This window comes from Papio anubis, chromosome 16 (genome assembly GCF_008728515.1).
Source record: "Papio anubis isolate 15944 chromosome 16, Panubis1.0, whole genome shotgun sequence".
Lineage (NCBI taxonomy): Eukaryota > Metazoa > Chordata > Mammalia > Primates > Cercopithecidae > Papio > Papio anubis.
In genome coordinates, this window is record NC_044991.1 from 21,457,504 (window position 1) to 21,475,632 (window position 18,129).

Here is an 18,129-nt window from a genome sequence, read left to right on the forward strand (position 1 = left end):
AAATACCACCTCTACAATTATAGAAGGCTCCATACTCAAAAAATATTAATCACAGACAAAATGCGGTTATAGAAGACTGACTTACCCCTGCTGCGCTGCAGCTTGGCTATAGGTACTGTAATCTAGAGGAAAACGAGGAGAAAAAAATAGTGTAGTTAGCAGAAACAAGAAGAGAAAAAAGGGGGAAAGAATTCACGTGGCAGGAAGAATTATTTAAACTGTAGGGGGACCTGCCAACACAGGTCCAAATGAGTCCCCCTTATCTCTCAAAACCTAATAGAAAAAAAAGTCTAAGCCAGTTAAACTCAACATTTGACTATGGGACTAGCTAATGAGGTCAAGATCAGCTGATTTGGCAGGTATACTTTGCATGTTCTCATGACCACAAAACCCATCCCAATTCCGACTGTCATTTGAAACACAGATGATCATCAATATCTCAGACTTACAACAGGATCAGAAGTTTTTTCCCTCATATAAAATGGAGGCATGCAACAACAATACAAAGTTTAACACTAGACTGGTTAGGTTAGAACCTACCTCTTCTCAAAAATTAGTTTTCACTCCCCTCCCTTTAGCAAGTTAGACAAACCACCATTCCCTAGCTCAATGACAGTGAAACAGAATGGCAGAAAAGAGGGCAGTCACCACACTCCAGTGTTTTAAAGGGTTTGCTGTGTCAGAACTACATTTGTGCAGCAACTTAAAAGCTAGAGATATTATAAATCCTGGTGAAGCAAAACTAAGGCAGAATCCTGAAGACAGGCAAAGAAGAAAAAGCATTTAACCTTTCTGGGAAAAATTTGGCAACACCATTGTCTCTCATACAACTCAAAATGATTTCGACTTTAAAAAGTAAACCTCCCTATAATTTTCCTTTTCCTATGAAATTCACAGCATGCGTCTAAAGGTACCAAAAACTCTGGTCCACTGAGGTGTCTACAAGTAGTAAAAACAAAAAGAAAATAGTTTTTAGAGCACTACTGCATTGAAGTTAGGTAAGTTTAGTTTTTTTAAAGGCAGTTAATTATTTTTGAAAATTCTGCCCAATTCTTTCTTCTCCACAAGAATACATATCTTGTTCTGTCTGAAGACAGTTACTGCCATTAGGACGGAAAATAAGGGGTCCTTTATTTTCCAATCAGAAAGTAGTCCCTTATCCAAAATCAACAATTGACAGCTCTTTATTGCATCCACTTCACGCAATCCAAAGCCAGCCTCACAATCCCTCGGGCGGCCTGAGAGAGCTTTGCTGAATCCATCTCTTCACGTTGGCTTATCTGTCTACCCCTCTATACGTTAGTGGACTACTTTCTTTCCTTTGTACACACTCGTAACTCAAAACCCTGAATCACCAAGAGGATCAAATCAACTGCCCAAAGGCTACCTATAATGAAAAAATAATTTGTTAATGGCAATCTTAAAGGCATTTTCAATAGCACAAGTCATACTCTCTGTGACATTAAAACTAAATGCAAATCATTTCTTCCACGTGGCATATACAAAATAAACACAGCAATGAATCATTCAACATCAAATATTTTAATCCACGTTTTGTTAAGGTCTTTGAGAAATGATTCTAAATCACCGACATGTAAGTACAGTTTGCAAGACGACTTTTACACAATAGCAGTTATGTAAAACATAAAACTGGCAAAGCTGATATGGAACAACTAATGACCTCTCAACAGTGAGAAACCAAAGGATTCGGCCCTATACTAACTGGTGGGCTATGGAAGGTAGCAAATTTGTTTCATGAACTTACATTTATCTTCCTAGAGCACACAAACATCACTGGACCTCAAACAAGCTATTAGGTTGGTGCAAAAGTAATTGCGGTTTTTGTCATTAAAATGGCAAAACTACAATTACTTTTGCACCAACCTAATACAATTACAAATTCGTCAGATTATTCAGCAACCGTGTTTGTTTTTAACCCCCAAAAGTGAGCCACAGACTTCACTAAAAATCACTTCACTGTGATTGAGGGGTGGGGGTTCTACACTGCAGCGAGTCTTTTCTACATGAGATACACACGAGGAGAGAAAACCTCTATTATTATTAACCCAAGGCAATGCTTTAACACTTTATAGCAGTCACCATGGAAGTTGCTTCGCACTACCTGAGTTGAAGTCAGCATGGGACAAATTTGTGGAATGGTTATGCACGAAGGTCAGAAAGGCTCAAAAGCTTAACAGGTCTAGCCTAACTTCTGTATTTTACAGGAAAGGAAACTAAGGCCCAGATTACTTATGTGACTCTCTGAAGGCCCCCCAGCCAGGCCTAATGTGTTTACTTTGTGTCAACAGAAACCACAACTGTTAATTCTAATACAGTACAAGCACATGGTAGTTACTAGTGAACAAGGTTTGAACAAAGTTGACTGAAAAAAGACATGTCCGGCCATGCAAAAATGTCAACGCACACGTTTTGCCTTTTCAGGCTTTTGCAGAGGAGAAGAGGGTGGATAGGGCACCTAGGAAACCACTTTCCACCAGGAGATCTAGCTGTGGTATTTCAGAGTCCTCTCTTCTACAGGCCTTCTTTGGTATCCCAGCAAGAACACCCAACACTTACCTGTTTACTGACCACACAGATGGGGTGAATTCTTAAACTGTCCTTACGTTGCTGGATTCTGGACTCTAAAAACTCTGGAGGGTCCAGAGCTTTTCCTGTCTTCCCTCTCATCTTCTCCCACTGTCTCTAAGGCCTGGAATCAGGTGGCCTGAGAATACCCCCAGAGGCAAAAATGCTCCACCCTGCCAATTTCTGCGGGTTAGTGTACCCACAGCTTGCGAACTGCAGGTGGTGGCTAGGCGACACTCTTAAATGCTCCTTCCATCAATGACCACTCTACTCCCATTTTGGAGTTCCCATCCGGGGCTTGCTTTCAAGTGCCTTTAAGATCGCCTCTACTGGCCTCTTTTCCCTCACCTCTGTCGACCTACGAAATCAACAGGCCTGCCGGCCTAACGCAGGCGAATAAACGTGCGAGACCACTGCTGAAATATAATTCAAATGCAGGCTCGGCCTTTTGTTCCTCCTAGGTCAGAGAGGCCAGAAATACCTTCCTGGTAGCATTTCTCGTCTCTCGATCCAGGCTGGCCTTATTATACAACGGATGTCCCTCGGCGTTTGCAGAAAAAGGCCCTGGGAAGCCACTTAATTGGTTTTGGGGGAGGGGAGGGCGTGAATTAATAAATAACGATAAAAATGGAGAAGCCCAAAAAAGTGGCAAACTGGGGGCCCTGGAGGAGGGAAGCACATTCTGTCTAAAGCCCAGGAGGGCAGAAGTTCGGCTTGGGGCTGGAAGACGCCGAGGGGGCAGTTCGGCAGCGCCAGACGCCCCAGCCGACTGGGCCTTAAAGATGACGGGGCTCCCGCTCATAGGCCGGCACCCCTCGGCCCACAAATCCACGGTATCTTTCTTTGCTTTTTTCCCTGGTTTCTCGGGAAACCCTGAAAACGCGGAGGGAGGCCTCACAGGGATAGCAGCCTACGGCCTCCCCGGCGGTTTCACAGTGACCGGCTCGAGGCCTGGCCAAATCCTCCGCTTCACGCAGGGCCTCGAAGGCCGCAGGCCCCGCCCACGTGGCGGGAGGCCCGGAGCGCAGGGCGCGAGGACCGCCACACAATGGAGGCCAAAGCGGGCCCCGCGCGCCACCGCCGCAGCGAGCCCCCTGCGCGCCGCGGGCGCCAGAAGATTCCAGAACCGGCCCGCCCGGTGGGGGGAGGGGAGAGGAACGCGGATCCCCGAGCTCGTCGGGTCGCGGCGGGTGCCTCAAACCCCTCTCGGCAACTCCACTCAGTCTTCCCAGCCAAGCCCAGAGACGAACGACCCCCAGTTTGGGCGTTCCGGCTACCGCCAGCGCGACCGCAGTTCCACCATACTCACCCGTGGACGCCATTTTCTCTCCTTCCTCCTCGTTCTCTCAACGTCCGTCTCCCTCTCGCTTTCCCTCTAGGCGCCGCACTGCGCAGGCGCAAATCCCGCAACCCCGGGCGCGACCATCAGGCCAGGCCATGGGGGTGGGGTCAGGAGGGATGAACCACCGCTTTCTCGTTCTTCGCGTGCGCAACCCTTGTCCCAATCCTCTCTAAAGAGCGCCCGACGTGACACTCGGGCCAAAATAGCACCTAAGGGGCCAGAGCGCCGGTGAGCGGGTCTCAGTGTGAAACCGGAGAGGCTCTCTTAACGAGGCTAGGTTGTTTGGAATGGTTCCGTCCGCTGGCTCTAGGGACCGTCGCTGAAGAGTCTGCCCTGCAGGCAGACGGAGATCGGCGGGAGGGCTGGGGGAAGGGACCCGGACTAGAACAACTGCTGACTAATCCGCGGGCCGCGGGGAATGGGTGGCGCGCCAGCCGGTCGGCCGGGGTCACGCGGCCGGGTGTGCGCGGAATGGATTCAGGGTTCCCCGATCTCGCCCGGGAGCTAGAGTCCCGACTCCCAGCCCGGGACCCCGACCGGCCTTTCGGGGTTGCTGGGCGCGCTCTGCAGTGAGTACCCGGGACGCGTGGCCCGGGCCAGCGGGGAAGGGCCCCGAGGCCGGTCGGCTAGGTGGGAGGCCTCGAACGCCGTTTCTGGCCCCGAGACCCCGTCCCCGGGTAACGGTCGAGGTGGAGCACGCCCTTTAATCATCCCTCATCCAATACCCTTGTTTTACAGAAGGGGAAACTGAGGTCCAAGGAAATTGAGTATCTTTGCAAAGTCCCCAGCTGAGTTCGAACCAGACAGATCCTGGGACCCCCTACTCTATCCGCCACCCGGAAGAATCTTCGTCCTTGTCTTTCCATTCTGCCCTCCCGGCTTCCCAGTAAGGTAGGCAGGGCCTGGTGGTGCACTGCCCGTTTCATAGATTGAAGAAAGTGAGGTCCAGGGGGCTCAAGTCCCAGTTCCGAGTGTCCACGGGCAAGCCTTTTACCCTTGCTAAGGAGCCCAGAGCTGGGGAATGGTTGTGAGGTGAGGATACAGGAGGAGGTTTACGGTGGGTGTCTTGGCCCCAAACCCTGCCTCCAGGCAAGGCTGGCCCTGCCCACCTCTCTGGACCTCTAACCCCAGCCCCCTAGGTGGATACCTGGGTCCACGAAGGGCAGGGTTCACCTTCAAATCCCTCAGCAGGACCAGGAGTCAAGCTAGTGTCCTTTTTTCAGTGAACATATATAAAGCACTGGTTGTGTGCTGCGAATACCCTGGGAAAGGTGGGGTTTGATCAGAGGAGCCATGAGCTCAGACCACCTGCCTAGGGAGACAGACTGGTCAAGCTGTGCTCCTAAGGATAAGATCCCTGATGTTGGGGGGCCAGAGGAGGGGAAGGGATATTTGAGCTGGGCTTCCAAGAGTAAAATAGGAGTTTGCCTGCTGACGAAATGGAGGGAAGGACAATGCAGGCTGAGGAGCTTTCCACATTTTTCCTGCAGGAAACTGGTAGATGTGGAGAACGCGCTTGGCAGGGGAGCAAATTAGGCAGCCTTCTTGTCTCTCTGGGATCCTGCTTCCTGCCCTGAATCAGCTCAGTGGGAGTCCTGGGACAGAGAGGCTTGACCAGGGACCTACAGGCCCTGGAGGACAGGCTGGATGCAAGAGGAGAGCACAGGGGAGAAGGCCTTGCTTTGGTGAGCAGGGAAAGGCCATGTTTGAGGGCCAAAGCTGGGACCAGCTAGGCTGGAGCAGCCACCTCCATATTGAGGCCTTCTCGATGGGCCAGTTGGTGGCTACCAACGCCCGCCATGATTAGTGGGGATTGCTATGATTTATGGAGCAAGAGTTGTGGGCCAGGGCCTACCTTAGCCTACTCCTTTTTATTTCATCATCCTCTGAGGAAAGGAATTTCTGAATTCCCATTTTACAGATGAGAAGGGAGAGGCTCATCTGTAAAATGAGGCTCATCTGTAAAAAGATGAGGTTGGAAACTTGCCTTGGGACACGGAGCAGAAAGAGGTGGAGCCCATACTGGAGCCTTCCTGTGGAAAGGGGAGCTACGGCCAGAGGGGCTGTGCCAGTAAGGATGCAGGAGGAGGCTTATGGTGGATGGGCTCACCCTCAAAGGGGATGTCTCAGTCCCAGGTCTCTTAGTGTCGCTCAAGGTGTGGGACTCCTGCCCTTCTGCCCCACCCTTCCCCAGTCGGCTTGCCCATTGGCTGGCCCCACTCCAGGGTCAAGGGCCACTGAAACCATCTGGAGCATTAAGGCTGGGCACAGGGTAGGGGAGGAAGGAGGGAGGTAGTAGCCTGAGGGAAGGGGGAGGACAGAAGCTGGCTAGAGATGGCCCTGAATTCGCCCAGGGGGGTGAGGGGCTGAACCCCTCTTTTTGGGAGTTTAGGGCCCATCAGGACTCAGGAGTCTCTATGCCTGTCCCCTGCCAGTCCTTAAACAGAGGTGAGTGGAATGGCAAGATGGCTTGTGAGTGCATGGGTTAGGGTCTGAGCTCCACTATGGCCGAGCTGCTGGGCCTGCCTCTCCAGCCTGTTTCCACTTCTGTAAAATAGGGCTGTTGATAAGGTGCTTGAGAGGGTATTGGTGAGACAAAACCTCCAATAACAACTTGTTATTGTTTTCTTTTACTCCCAGCGCACAGCCCTAGGACCACCCTTGACCATCCTCAACCAAGCTATGCATGCCAGGGGCCCCCATGGCCCACTGTCCCCGGCGCTGCCTCTCGCCTCCTCAGTCCTGATGCTGCTGATGAGCAGCCTGTGGCTGGTGGGGGCCGGCCCCAGCCTGGTCCTGGCCCCGGAGCTGTTGCTGGACCCCTGGCAGGGTGAGGGCCAGCCACGTGGACCTTGGAGGAAGCAGGAGACTTGCTGTAGGGCCTGGGCCCAGTTGGCAGGAGCAGCACAAGGCCTCCAGGGGTCAAGCAGGGATGGGGCCCAGTGTCCCGGGGGAAGCGTGGCCTTAGGAGCATGCTCAGCACATCCACAGCCAAGAAGGGAGGCAGAGGATTTGGCAGGGTGGGCTGGAACCTGTGGGTAGGAGTGCTTTTCTCATGGTTTCCCGGTCTGGCAGCTTTTCCTTGAAATAAGAACTAAGGCTGGGTGCAGTGGCTGACGCCTGTAATCCCAACACTTTGGGAGGCTGAGGCAGGTGGATCACTTGAGGTCAGGAGTTCGAGACCAGCCTGACCAACATGGTGAAACCCTGTCTCTACTAAAAATACAAAAATTAGTTGGGCGTGGTGGCACGTGCCTGTAATCTCAGCTGCTCGGGAGGCTGAGGCAGGAGAATCACTTGAACCTGGGAGGTGGAGGTTGCAGTGAGTTGAAGTTGTGCCACTGCACTCTGGCCTGAGTGATAGACTGAGACTTTGTCTCAAAAAAAAAGAGAAAACAACTAAGACTTTCAGCTAAGCATGAGGATGGAGGAGGAGGTGTTGGGGGTTCGAGGAGGGACCTTAGCTGAGCACCTGTTTCCCAATCATAACAACTCCAGTTTGTATTTGAGGACCCCCAATGATGCTCAGAGAGGTTAAGTGATTTGACCAGGGTTACACAGCTTGAGGGAATGGGGTAGCTCCAGGATTGAAGCAGGCCATCTCATGCTCTCAGCCAGGTATGATTTAGTAAATACAGAAGCAGAGTACCTTCATGGTGTCTGGGACATAGTGAGTGCTCAGTTGCAGGTTGTCAGTGCAAAGACTGAGTGGCAGGTGCGGTGTGTTCTGTCTAATACCACAGAGGCATAGCCACAGTGTTTGGAAGTCCTTGGTCCCGTCCACCAATGATGAAGGGCTGACTGTGGGCAGACTGGCTCCTGGGGAGGGGAGGTGGGCTCAGCAGGTGGCCCTGGTGTAGGGTAACCTTCAACCTAGCACACCTGGGACAGCCTTGGATGTTGGGGCCACTAACCTGGCACATAAGCCCCTTCTCTCTCCCAGTGCACCGGCTGCTGACCCATGTCCTGGGCCACACGGCCCTGCCGGGCCTGCTCCTGAGCCTGCTGCTCCTGCCCACTCTGGGCTGGCAGCAGGAGTGCCACCTGGGCACGCTGAGATTCCTGCATGCCTCAGCTCTGCTTGCCCTGGCTTCTGGGCTGCTGGCAGTACTGCTGGCAGGCCTTGGGGTGTCCGGTGCAGCCGGCAGCTGTGGATACATGCCTGTCCACCTGGCCATGCTGGCTGGGGAGGTACACCACCCTAAACGGCCCCGTGGGGCACTGCCACCATGGCTGCCACCGTGGCTGCTGCTTGTCCTGACCCCACTGCTCAGCTCTGAGCCACCCTTCCTGCAGCTCCTTTGTGGCCTCCTTGCTGGCCTGGCCTGTATCCTTTGCCTGAGCCTAGGGCCCGTGGGGATGTGTGGGTTCTGTGGGTGGGTGCCTAGGAAGGAAGTGGCACAAAGGGGTGAAGTCCCAAGCAATACCAAGGAGCCGTGCACACACATTCCAGGAGCTTCTCCAAGTCTTCCTCTGGGACATGCTCTGGGCTGGGACCTGGGGGGGTCATGGCCTGGTGGAGGTACCAATTACAATGTAAAGGGCTCCGTGGGCTCCCTGTAATATCAATGCCATTCTTCGCAGAAATAGAAAAAATAATCCTAAAATTTATATGGAACCACAAAAGGCCCTGAATAGCCAAACCACTCTGAGCAAAAAAATAAAAGTTTAAAAAATTAAAAGCCTGGCCAGGTGCAGTGGCTCACGCCTGTAACCCCAGATCTTTGGGAGGCCAGGCGAGCAGATCACTTGAGGTCAGGAGTTTGAGACCAGCATGGTGAAGCCCCATCTCTACTAAAAATTAAAAACTTAGGCCAGGCACAGTGGCTTACGCCTGTAATCCCAACACTGGGAGGCCAAGGTGGGCGGATCACAAGGTCAGGAGTTCGAGACTAGCCTGGCCAACGTGGTGAAACCCCATCTCTACTAAAAATACAAAAATTAGCTGGGCGTGGTGGCGTGCGCCTGTAATCCCAGCTACTTAGGAGACTGAGGCAGGAGAATTGCTTGAACCTGGGAGGCAGCAGCTGCAATGAGTCGAGATCATGCCACTGCACTCCAGCCTGGGCGACAGGGTGAGACCCCAGTCTTAAAGAAAACCCCAAAAAACAAAAATTAGCTGGGCATGGTGGCAGGTGCCTGTAGTCCCAGTTACTTGGGAGACTGAGGCAGGAGAATTGCTTGAATCCAGGAGGCAGAGCCTGCAGTGAGCCAAGATAGTGCTGCTGCACTCCAGCCTGGGCGAGACAGCAAGACTCCCTCTCAAAAAAAACAAAAGCCTAAGTGAATGGAAAGATCTCATGTTCATGGATTGCAATACTTAATATTGTTAAAATGTTAATGCTACCCAGTTGATTTATAGATCCCACACAATTCTTATCAAAATCTCAGTTGTCTTTTTTTGTTGTTGCAGAAATTAGCAAGCTGGTCCTAAAGTTAATATGGAAATATAAGAACCCAGAATACCTCAGATAATCTTGAAAAAGAAAAGCAAACCTGGAAGACTTACACTTTTCAATTTCAAAACTTAAAACTACAAAAGTGGCCAGGCGCAGTGACTCACGCCTATAATCCCAGCACTTTGGGAGGCCAAGGCAGACAGATCACTTGAGGTCAGGAGTTCAAGACCAGCCTGGCCAACATGGTGAAACCTCATCTCTACTAAAAATACAAAAATTAGCAAGGCGTGGTGGTGCATGCCTGTAATCCCAGCTGTTCAGGAGGCTGAGGCAGGAGAATTACTGGAACCTGGGAGACAGAGGTTGCAGTGAGCTGAGATTGCACCACTGCACTCCAGCCTGGGCGACAGAGTAAGACTCTGTCTCCAAAAAGAAAAAAAAAGCCATACAGAATTATAATAATCAAGGTATTGTGGTACTGACATCAGGATAGACATACAGATCAATGGACTAGAATTGATGATCTAGAAATAAACTGTTACATTTACTGTATAGTCAATTTATTTTGACAACAGTGCCAAGTTGATTCAATGAGGAAAAGAATATTCTTTTTAATAAATGGTGCTAGAGGTTGGGTGAGGTGGCTCACGCCTGTAATCCTAGCACTTTGGGAGGCTGAGGTGAGCTGATTTCTTGAAACCAGCAGTTCGAGACCAGCCTGGCCAACATGGTGAAACCCTGTCTCTACTAAGAATACAAAATAATTAGCCAGGTGTGATGGCACGTGCCTGTCGGGAAGCTGAGGCAGGAGAATTGCTTGAACCTCGGAGGTGGAGGTTGCAGTGAGCTGAGATTTCACCACTGCATGTCAGCCTGGGTGACAGAGCGAGACTGTCTCAAAAATAAATAAATAGTGCCACAGTGCTATTGGGTGTTCTGCCTCTGAGAGAGAGAGATATATATATATTTTTAAATTTTTTAGAGACAGGGTCTCATTTTGTCACCCAAGCTAGAGTGTGGCGACGCTGTCATAGCTCACTACAGCCTCAAACTCCTGGGCTCGAGCGATCCTCTCGCCTCAGCCACCTCAGTAGCTGAGACCACGTCCAGCTAATTTTAAAATTTTTTTGTAGAGAAAGGGTCTATGTTGCCCAGGCTGGTCGTGAACTCCTGGCCTCAAGTGATCCTCCCGTCTCAGCCTCCCAAAGTGGTGGGATTATATAGCTGTAAGCCACTTCGTCCAGCCCTAAGATGATTCATACCTATCGGGGAAAACAGTGCCACTGGAGAGAACAGGCTGGCCCCTGTCCTCTGGATTGGGGACAGGAGTTATCCAGGCCTGTCTGAAGGCAAGAGCAGGTGTGTCTATGGGACTTCTTCCAGGAAGGGTGGACCTTGAGTTACAGACCTGAAAAGGTGCATAGGGTTCTGGGAACAGAGTGGGTCAGGGGTGAGCCCAGGCTTTGGGGTAAGGCATACCTGGCTCTGGCTGAGTAGTTTCAGGCAGATCCCTTTTCCTTTCTGAGCCTCTCCTGCTGACCAGGGTGACGCTATTCCATGCTGGGCCACAGTGAGGAGATGGGAGGGAGTGGTGGCCAGCACACTTGGCATGGGGCCTGGCCTGTGGCGTGGGCCCACCCCTGGCTGCTTTTGGTTTTCCTTGACTGGCCGCCCTGCCCCGGGCAGACAGACGCAGCTGGGGCCTTCCGGTGGCTGGAACCCTCAGAGCGACGGCTGCAGGCGCTGCAGGAGGGCGTTTTGTGCGGGACCTTGGCGGGGTGCTGGCCCCTGAGGCTCCTTCCCTCCCCGGGCAGCCTGGCGGAGCTGCCTGTCACCCATCCTGCCGGAGTGAGGTGAGGGTGATGGGGGGATGCCAGCCCAGGTGGGCACTGTGGCAGGGCTGGCAGTCAGGCCCTCTTCTGTTCCCACTCCCCTAGGCCTCCCATCCCTGGACGGCCTTATGTAGCCTCCCCTGACCTCTGGTCCCACTGTGAAGGCTCAGCCCTGTCCCCACCAGGCCTGAGGCCTGTGCAGCCCACCTGGGAGGGCTCCTCAGAGGCCAGCCTGGACTGGGCTGGGGCCAGCTTCTCCCCAGGGACTCCGATGTGGGTGGCCTTGGATGAGCAGATGCTGCAGGAGGGCATCCAGGCCTCACTTCTTGACGGGCCAGCCCAGGGGCCCCAGAGCGCACCATGGCTGTCCAAGTCCTCTGTCTCCTCTCTGCGGTAAGGTGGAGTGGGCAGAGGGGGGGTCCCCTCATGTAGGGGCCGGTGTGGCCCTGACACTCCCCACTTGTCCCCCCATCCCCCACAGGCTGCAGCAGCTGGAGCGCATGGGCTTCCCCACGGAGCAGGCGGTGGTGGCACTGGCAGCCACAGGCCGCGTGGAGGGTGCCGTGTCACTGCTGGTTGGAGGACAAGTGGGCACTGAGACCCTGGTGACCCAGGGAAAGGGTGGGCCTGCCCACTCCGAGGGTCCTGGGCCTCCCTAGCCCAGGCAGAGAGTGAGGCACAGACAGGCCCTTGGGTACTAAGGGCTGGGCTGCATGTGGGTAGCCTGAGCTCCTGCTCTGTCTACTGAGGACCACAGTGGGGAGCAGGGGCACCTCTGGAGGCAGGAGAGGCCAGCATGCTGCCCTAGTATGTGTTTAGAATAAAAACCAGTTTGTTTTTCAACCTGGACCTCCTTGGAGGCAGCAGTTGTGTTTGACTCTTCTGTGTTGGCATCAGGGGGATGAATGAATGAGCGAGCACCAAATGAATGACCAGTTGTGGGAGAGCTGTTCCCTGATGTCCGGAGACACAGGCTTCCTGGCCCTGCACCATGTAGCCTGTACCTCCAGGAGGCTCTGTCCTCCAACACAGAGCATTCTTCACCACCCATTTCCAGCTCTCCTCCCATCGTATTCTCATTCCTAGCTGCCCCCATCTAACCACACACTGAGACCAGGCTGCGGGGAATCAGGTAGGGGCCTTTATTGGCCAGCACACATCTACCTCCTGGCATCTGTCACAAGCATTTGTGGGAGCAGGCAGCCCCTTCTCCATGTCCCCATCCCCAACCTGAGATGTGGGAGGGCCTGGGGGCTCAGAGGGGAGAAATGAGGCAAGAAGCCCCTGGTGATCCAGTCAGAGGATTGGGCAGCTTGACCTCGGGGTGGGGAACCCAGCACTGGACAACAAGGAGGGAGGGGCACAGGAGGGCTCCCCGAGGTTTGGTTGGGGAGGAGAGGGAGGAGGACTGCTCCCTGCCCTGTCATCCCTGCATGTGCTAAGCCCCAACTCCTGAGCCCTCCTGTGTCCCTCAGTGCCTTTGGGCCTGGATACTCAGACAGCAGATGAGACGAAGCCTTGTACCTCTACCCCTCCTTGAAGGCCTGCCTCCCCCCACTTCACAGAGGGAAACTGAGGCCCAAGCCTCTCCTCTCAGCCCCTGCTCAGCCTCAGACGTGTATGGTGCCAGGACTGAGACCTGCTTACCCCTAAGGCCTAGATGGCAGAAGGGACCCTGAGGATATTAATAAATATGGACAGGCGGTCCCTGGAGGCAGCTGGCCGAGTCCAGGTAGGAGGGGAAGCCTGGCCTTGTCTGCCCCAAGGGCCGCCACCGCCCTCAGCCTCTTTCGTCCCGGCTCCTGGGGGCCACGATCCGGTAGTTGGCTGCATGTCCGCCCCTCTTGCCCCGAAGGAGGCTGGGGGTGCCTGTGCCGGCAGGGCCTGCCCCAGACCCCATCTCTGGTTCTGCCGGAGGGAAGGAGGAGAGAGGCCACATCAGGGGGGTTCATGTGAGGTACCCACCTCCCCTTGGCCCTCTAGGGGATGGCAGAACTGGGCACCCTCTGCCAGGTATAATCCACCCTGGTGTCTGGCTGCAGAGCTGTGGGAAAGGGGGTCTACAGATTGGGGTCTGTCAGGACTTACCAGCCCCCCCAACCCAAGGAGAGCACTCAGCGCTTCTGTTTGATTCCTGCTTTGTCAAGTGGGGTTAACCACACCCGCCGCCTTTAGGAAGTGTTTAGCATGCCGTGAATGCTTCACGTAAAGGCTGCTTCTTTTTTCGATTCACTTTGGGGTGGAGGTGTGCCCTGAATCATCCCTATGTGGTAGCTGGGTAAACTGAGGCTAGGGAACAGACTTGGGCTAGGCCACCAGTTGGGGGGAAGGGCTTAGGAGCCCAGGCTCTGCCACTGACCTACTGTGCAGTCTTGGGTGAGCTGGACCTCTATCAGGGTCTCAGTCGTCTCATTGCTAAAACAGGGCAGTTCGAGACGGAACCGGAAAACTACTCATCTTTCAAAACCAAGGGTAGGAGCTATCTCCTCCAGGAAGCCTTCTGTGACTATCATCTCAGCCCTTCCCGAAGTAAAATGAGCAGGCCAGGCAGGTCAGAATAGGCTGTTTTTCTAGGGGGAGATGGACACTCGGGGAGGAGAGGGCCATGGGGGAGGACTCGGCTAAGCCTCCATAGGACAGATACTTGGGTTCTGGTGAACACCAGGTTCCCATTGAGGGCACTGCTAGGGAGTGGGCTATCCCCTCGTAATCATGACTGTGCCCTGACCCTGTGTGGCCCAGCCACCTGTACACCTCTGGGTTGAGATGAGGGCTCTTGGAGCAGACAGGCATATTTGGTCACTGAAAGGGACATTCCATGTCTTAACTCAAGGAGCATGGGAGGGGAGCGGCACAGAGCACTGGCCCCAGTGCCAGCTAGGATCGTGTACTGGTCCTACTCTGCCAGTTATTTGGCCTTGGGCAAGTCGCAGAACCTCTGAGTGTCATCTGGAACGTGGGGATAAATAGTCCCGTTTTTACACCCTTGTGATACATGTGTTTACCATGACCAGGACTGGAAAGTGGTTTTCACAGGAAATGCTGGATTATTATGGTTACTAGGTTGGTGTCACTTCCACCCAGGTCTCCTGCAGGTCTGGTCCCTGTGAGTTTGTCACAATCAAATTTGGGGCCCTCGACGAGTGGCAGAGTCAGCAAACTTTTGCTGGTGAAGCCCAAAGGGCCAGCATGTTAGAGGAGAGACCTGGGGTGGACCCCTAGCCTGACCATTCCCATTCCTGTGATCCTGAAGCAGTCACAAGAGCCTCCGAGCCTCTGTTTCTTCATCTGTAAAATGGCCATGGCATCGCTCACCTAGCAGGCTTACTACTCTAAGAGACTGGAGATGATCGATCCAGCCCAGGTGGGCCAGACACGTGGCAGCTGATACTATTATAATTATTGATTATAACCTAAACAGGAACCCCATCTGGGTCTTCAGTAGCACCTGATGTGTATGTTGGGCCAATGGGGAGGGTCGCATCTGTCACTCCTCCGACCTATCCCTTCAAGCCCCGACCCAAGCTGGCTCGAGGGGCCACTGGCAGTGGGTGTGGGACTTTTGAGGTGCCTGGCACTTTTCTCCCTGGGCTGTCAGAGACAGAGCTGGCCGAAGGCAGGGACAGATCCAGAGCCATGGTGGCCCAAATGTGTCCCTTCTGGCTCCTGCCCCAATCCTCAGAGAGAAGGTGGGGACACCTAAAAAGGTTCTGAGAGCCTGAGATTTGGTCCTTGGCCCCTCTCTGTAAGAGGGGAGGAGGTCTGGGAGCTAGGCACTGAAGTTTCTAGAAGTTAGAGAAGCATGCGGCACTGTGGGAGGAGCTTTGGAAGCAGACCCCAAACCCTTCCCAGCCTCTGGGCCTCTGCACAGGCAGGACTCTCTCAAGGCTGCCCTGCCCACTTCCCCACCTGGCACACTCATTGGGATCTTCCAGGACCCAACACAGAGTCCCTCTTCCAAGAAGCCTTCTCTAACCCCTAGGGACAAGTGACTGTTCCTCACCCACATCCTTCCATGCTCCCCTACCCCATATCTCTGTAGATACGATTCCCTGCCACTCATGGCCAGCTCCCCAAGGCCGGCACCTATCTATACTCCAGAGTGCCAGTGCCCAACCAGGCCTGGCTTTCAATGAGTGTTCTCTACAGTTTTGCTGGATGAAGGAGGCTGGGCTCTAACCTTAACTCTCCTTCCTGCTTGGGACCTAAGTTTCTCAGTCTTTTTGTTTTTGAGCAAGAAGGGTCAGCCTTTGGCAAAGAGGATTGGGGAAACAATCTGAGGTTTTCTTTTCTTTTCTTTTTTTTGAGACGGAGTTTCGCTCTGTCTCCCAGACTGGAATACAGTGGTGCGATCTTGGCTCACTGCAACCTCCGTCTCCCGGATTCAGGTGATTCTCCTGCCTCAGCCTCCCGAGTAGCTAGGATTACGGGCGCCCACCACTATGCCTGACTAATTTTTAGTAGAGATAGGGTTTCGCCATGTTGCCTAGGCTGGTCTCGAACTCCTGACCTCAGGTGATCCATACGCCTCAGCCTCCCAAAGTGCTAGAATTACAGGCGTGAGCCACCGCGCCCAGCCTCTCAGTCTTTAAAATAGATGCGAGATTGGACATGATGTGGAGGCCTCTGTGCACTGTTGTGAGATGGGCTGTGAGATGGTGTGGCAGGGCAGGTGAGGAACAGAGCTCAGACCGTCAGGCAGCCAATCCCTTCCTTTCTTCAGGGCCAGCCACAGGCTCCAGTTTCATGAGGAAAGACCTCAGCTTCATTCCCAGGAGCCAGACGCAAGGCGGGGTACCACCCACTAGTGTCTAACCAACTCCTGTGCTACCCCATCCTGCCTTCTAGGACCTTCCTGATCTAGGCCCTGCCAGATTCTGTCGCTTCTAGGCTCCTTCTGGTCTCTTGGCCTTCGCTCATGCTGTTTCTCTGCCTGTTCACTCTCCGCAGATCCTTGCCCTTCAGGTCTCCACTTAGATATCACCCTCCAGGAAGACCTCCCTCAACCCCCTCCAACCTCCTCTGGGCCAGGTCAGAGGCACTTCTGTATTCCCATGGCTGCCTGTACTCCCTTCCCTGCAGTGTACCTCACCTTGGGTTTCTCTACCAGTGTCAGGGTTCTCCTGAGCGCCCCCAGCACCCTACACTCCTCGAGGGCAGGACTATGTCTGTCTTATCTTGTGGAGCCTGTCCCAATAAGGTGCCTGGCACAGAGCAGGTATTCATTCACTCGAGTGACCAGAGCCTTCTCTCTGCCAGGCACCATCTGCTGGCTGGCTGGCTGGATGAAGAATGAGTGTCCGCGGGCCTGGGCCGAGCATTGGAAGGCACCTTCTGCATGCCCAGGCCCTTCCTGGAAGAGGCTGCCCCTGCCTGCCCGCCCTGCCATTACCTGGCCAGATGATGGCTTCCAGCAGGGTGACCCGTCTGGCCAGGAGCTCCAGCTGAGCCTGCTGCTGCAGGAAGCTCTGTAAGCTAGGAGCCTGATGGAAGATGGAGAAGAGCAGACGGTGCGAGTCTGGCCTCTGAGGGCTGGGCTGGGAAGCCAAGCCGGGAGGGTGGGAGGGCACTGCCAGCTGCCATCAGGGCAGGAGCCTGGGAGTGAGTCTCAGTACTGAGACTTCAGTCTCCCCTCCTATGGTGGGGACAGGGCTGGCCTGGATCCTCAAGTAACCACATGGGTGGGGAGTTTCTAGGTGAATGCTTGGGGTGAGAGCCTGGCTCTCTTAGTCCCCTAAAGGGACCAATAGAACACATTAGGAGGACCAAGGGGAAAACTGCAAAGGGGACACCTGAGGCCAGGAGGGTCTGCCTTGTGAGAGCCTCTGGGGGATTATGGGAGAGGAAGGTCAGAACTGGTAGGTAGTGCATTACCCAGAGTCCCCTGGGGCCTGAGCCTGGCTCTGCCACCCACAGTCCCCTGCCCTTCTGGAGTCTTGCTCCACGACCTATTGCCCTGCGGGCCTGACTCTGTTACCCATGATTTCTCTAGAGCTGAAGGCTGACTAGAGTCTGGATCCATTACCTGTAATCCTCCTGTTGCCCTGAGCTGTGATTTGGTTACCCATGATCCCTTGCACTGCAGGAGTCTGGCTCTGTTACCCACAATCCCACTGCTAGACTGGAGTTTGGTTCCATTGCCCATAATTTCTTCCAAACTTGAAATCTGTTATCTCTGGTTCCCTGCAGGCTTAGAAACCACATTACCCATAATGCCTAGAGGCCCAGGTCTGACCACAGCAGTAGGGCCTGGGTTTCCAGGGTACCCCTGCACCCATGGAGGAGGGAACCAGTCATTGAGGGATGGGTGGTTGTGGTCTCTCAGGTCCATGCTTGCCTGGGACAGGCACCTTCTCCAGTCTCATGACTGGGCTCAGGCCAGTTCCACCCCAGAAGGGCTTGGGGAAGGCTGGCAGGCAGGGGCTGGACCGTCTGTCCATCTGTCTGTCTCTACTCACCATAGAGCCCAATCATTGTTTCCAAGATTAAAACCCTCTCAGCTAAAATCTTCAAAGCCTCGCGTAGTTGGTGCAACCCCTCCCCCTGTGGAGGAAAGAGACAGATGCAGCCGTGAAGGGGGCAGGGGAGGGGACCCCGCAAAGCCCGTCAGTGGCCCATGCCCCACCCAGGACATGCACCTGCAGCCCCCACACTACCTGCCACAGCCCAGGGTCCATGGACAGCCAGAACAAGACCGGTTGAGGACAGGAGGGGGACAACAAGGCAGGCGGAAGGAAGCAACCCCTGCGGGACCTCCCAGAAGGTCCCGTTGGATCCCAGCTGGCTGCTCTCCTACACTGCCGCAAATCCTGCTGCGCTGAAGGTGGGGCGAGCCAATCTTCAGGGGCAGAACGGCCACCCCAGAGGCTGCTGGGAGTCCTCCTGTCTTCTAATGTCTGTCACTCAGCACCAGTTGCTCTCCCAACACCTGCATGACTATATTCCCTGGTCACCTATATGTTTATTTACT

At 54.0% G+C, this 18,129-nt stretch overlaps 3 protein-coding genes across 25 annotated transcripts in view; 1 reads left to right on the forward strand and 2 right to left on the reverse strand.

Annotated features, from left to right (window-relative positions):
* Positions 1 to 4,222, reverse strand: part of EWSR1 (EWS RNA binding protein 1) — a 31,108-nt gene extending 26,886 nt beyond the window's left edge. For all 12 annotated transcript variants that reach the window (XM_009217008.2, XM_009217007.2, XM_021921430.2 and 9 more), the window contains exons 1-2: positions 3,896 to 4,222; positions 86 to 122 (exon numbers count right to left, since the gene is read on the reverse strand). In XM_009217008.2, coding sequence (XP_009215272.1) covers positions 86 to 122; positions 3,896 to 3,908 — 50 coding nt within the window. In that variant the 5' untranslated portion in view covers positions 3,909 to 4,222. The remainder of the gene's footprint in view (positions 1 to 85; positions 123 to 3,895) is intronic.
* Positions 4,223 to 4,254: 32 nt separating this feature from the next.
* RHBDD3 (rhomboid domain containing 3) lies at positions 4,255 to 12,018 on the forward strand. Of its 8 annotated transcripts, none has more exons than XM_021921434.2 (8): positions 4,279 to 4,497; positions 4,667 to 4,819; positions 5,850 to 6,376; positions 6,569 to 6,758; positions 7,872 to 8,255; positions 11,018 to 11,180; positions 11,265 to 11,552; positions 11,641 to 12,018. In XM_021921434.2, the coding sequence occupies exons 4-8, from the start codon at positions 6,611 to 6,613 to the stop codon at positions 11,816 to 11,818; spliced, it is 1,161 nt and encodes a 386-aa protein (XP_021777126.1). In that variant the 5' UTR covers positions 4,279 to 4,497; positions 4,667 to 4,819; positions 5,850 to 6,376; positions 6,569 to 6,610; the 3' UTR covers positions 11,819 to 12,018. The 8 variants fall into 8 exon arrangements, with proteins under 8 accessions (XP_003905434.1, XP_021777126.1, XP_009215282.1 ...); XM_009217018.2 differs by having other exon boundaries at positions 5,850 to 5,999; XM_021921433.2 differs by having other exon boundaries at positions 5,850 to 5,999; positions 11,412 to 11,552.
* Positions 12,019 to 12,278: 260 nt separating this feature from the next.
* The window catches only part of EMID1 (EMI domain containing 1), a 53,721-nt gene continuing 47,870 nt past the window's right edge, over positions 12,279 to 18,129 (reverse strand). For 2 of the 5 annotated variants that reach the window (XM_009217033.2, XM_009217032.2), the window contains 2 exons: positions 17,618 to 17,702; positions 12,279 to 13,067 (listed from right to left, as the gene is read on the reverse strand). In XM_009217033.2, coding sequence (XP_009215297.2) covers positions 12,940 to 13,067; positions 17,618 to 17,702 — 213 coding nt within the window. In that variant the 3' untranslated portion in view covers positions 12,279 to 12,939. Of the gene's footprint in view, positions 13,068 to 16,551; positions 16,643 to 17,617; positions 17,703 to 18,129 lie in introns of those variants that run through there. The other 3 variants (XM_009217031.2, XM_009217034.2, XM_009217030.2) reach the window with 3 other exon arrangements.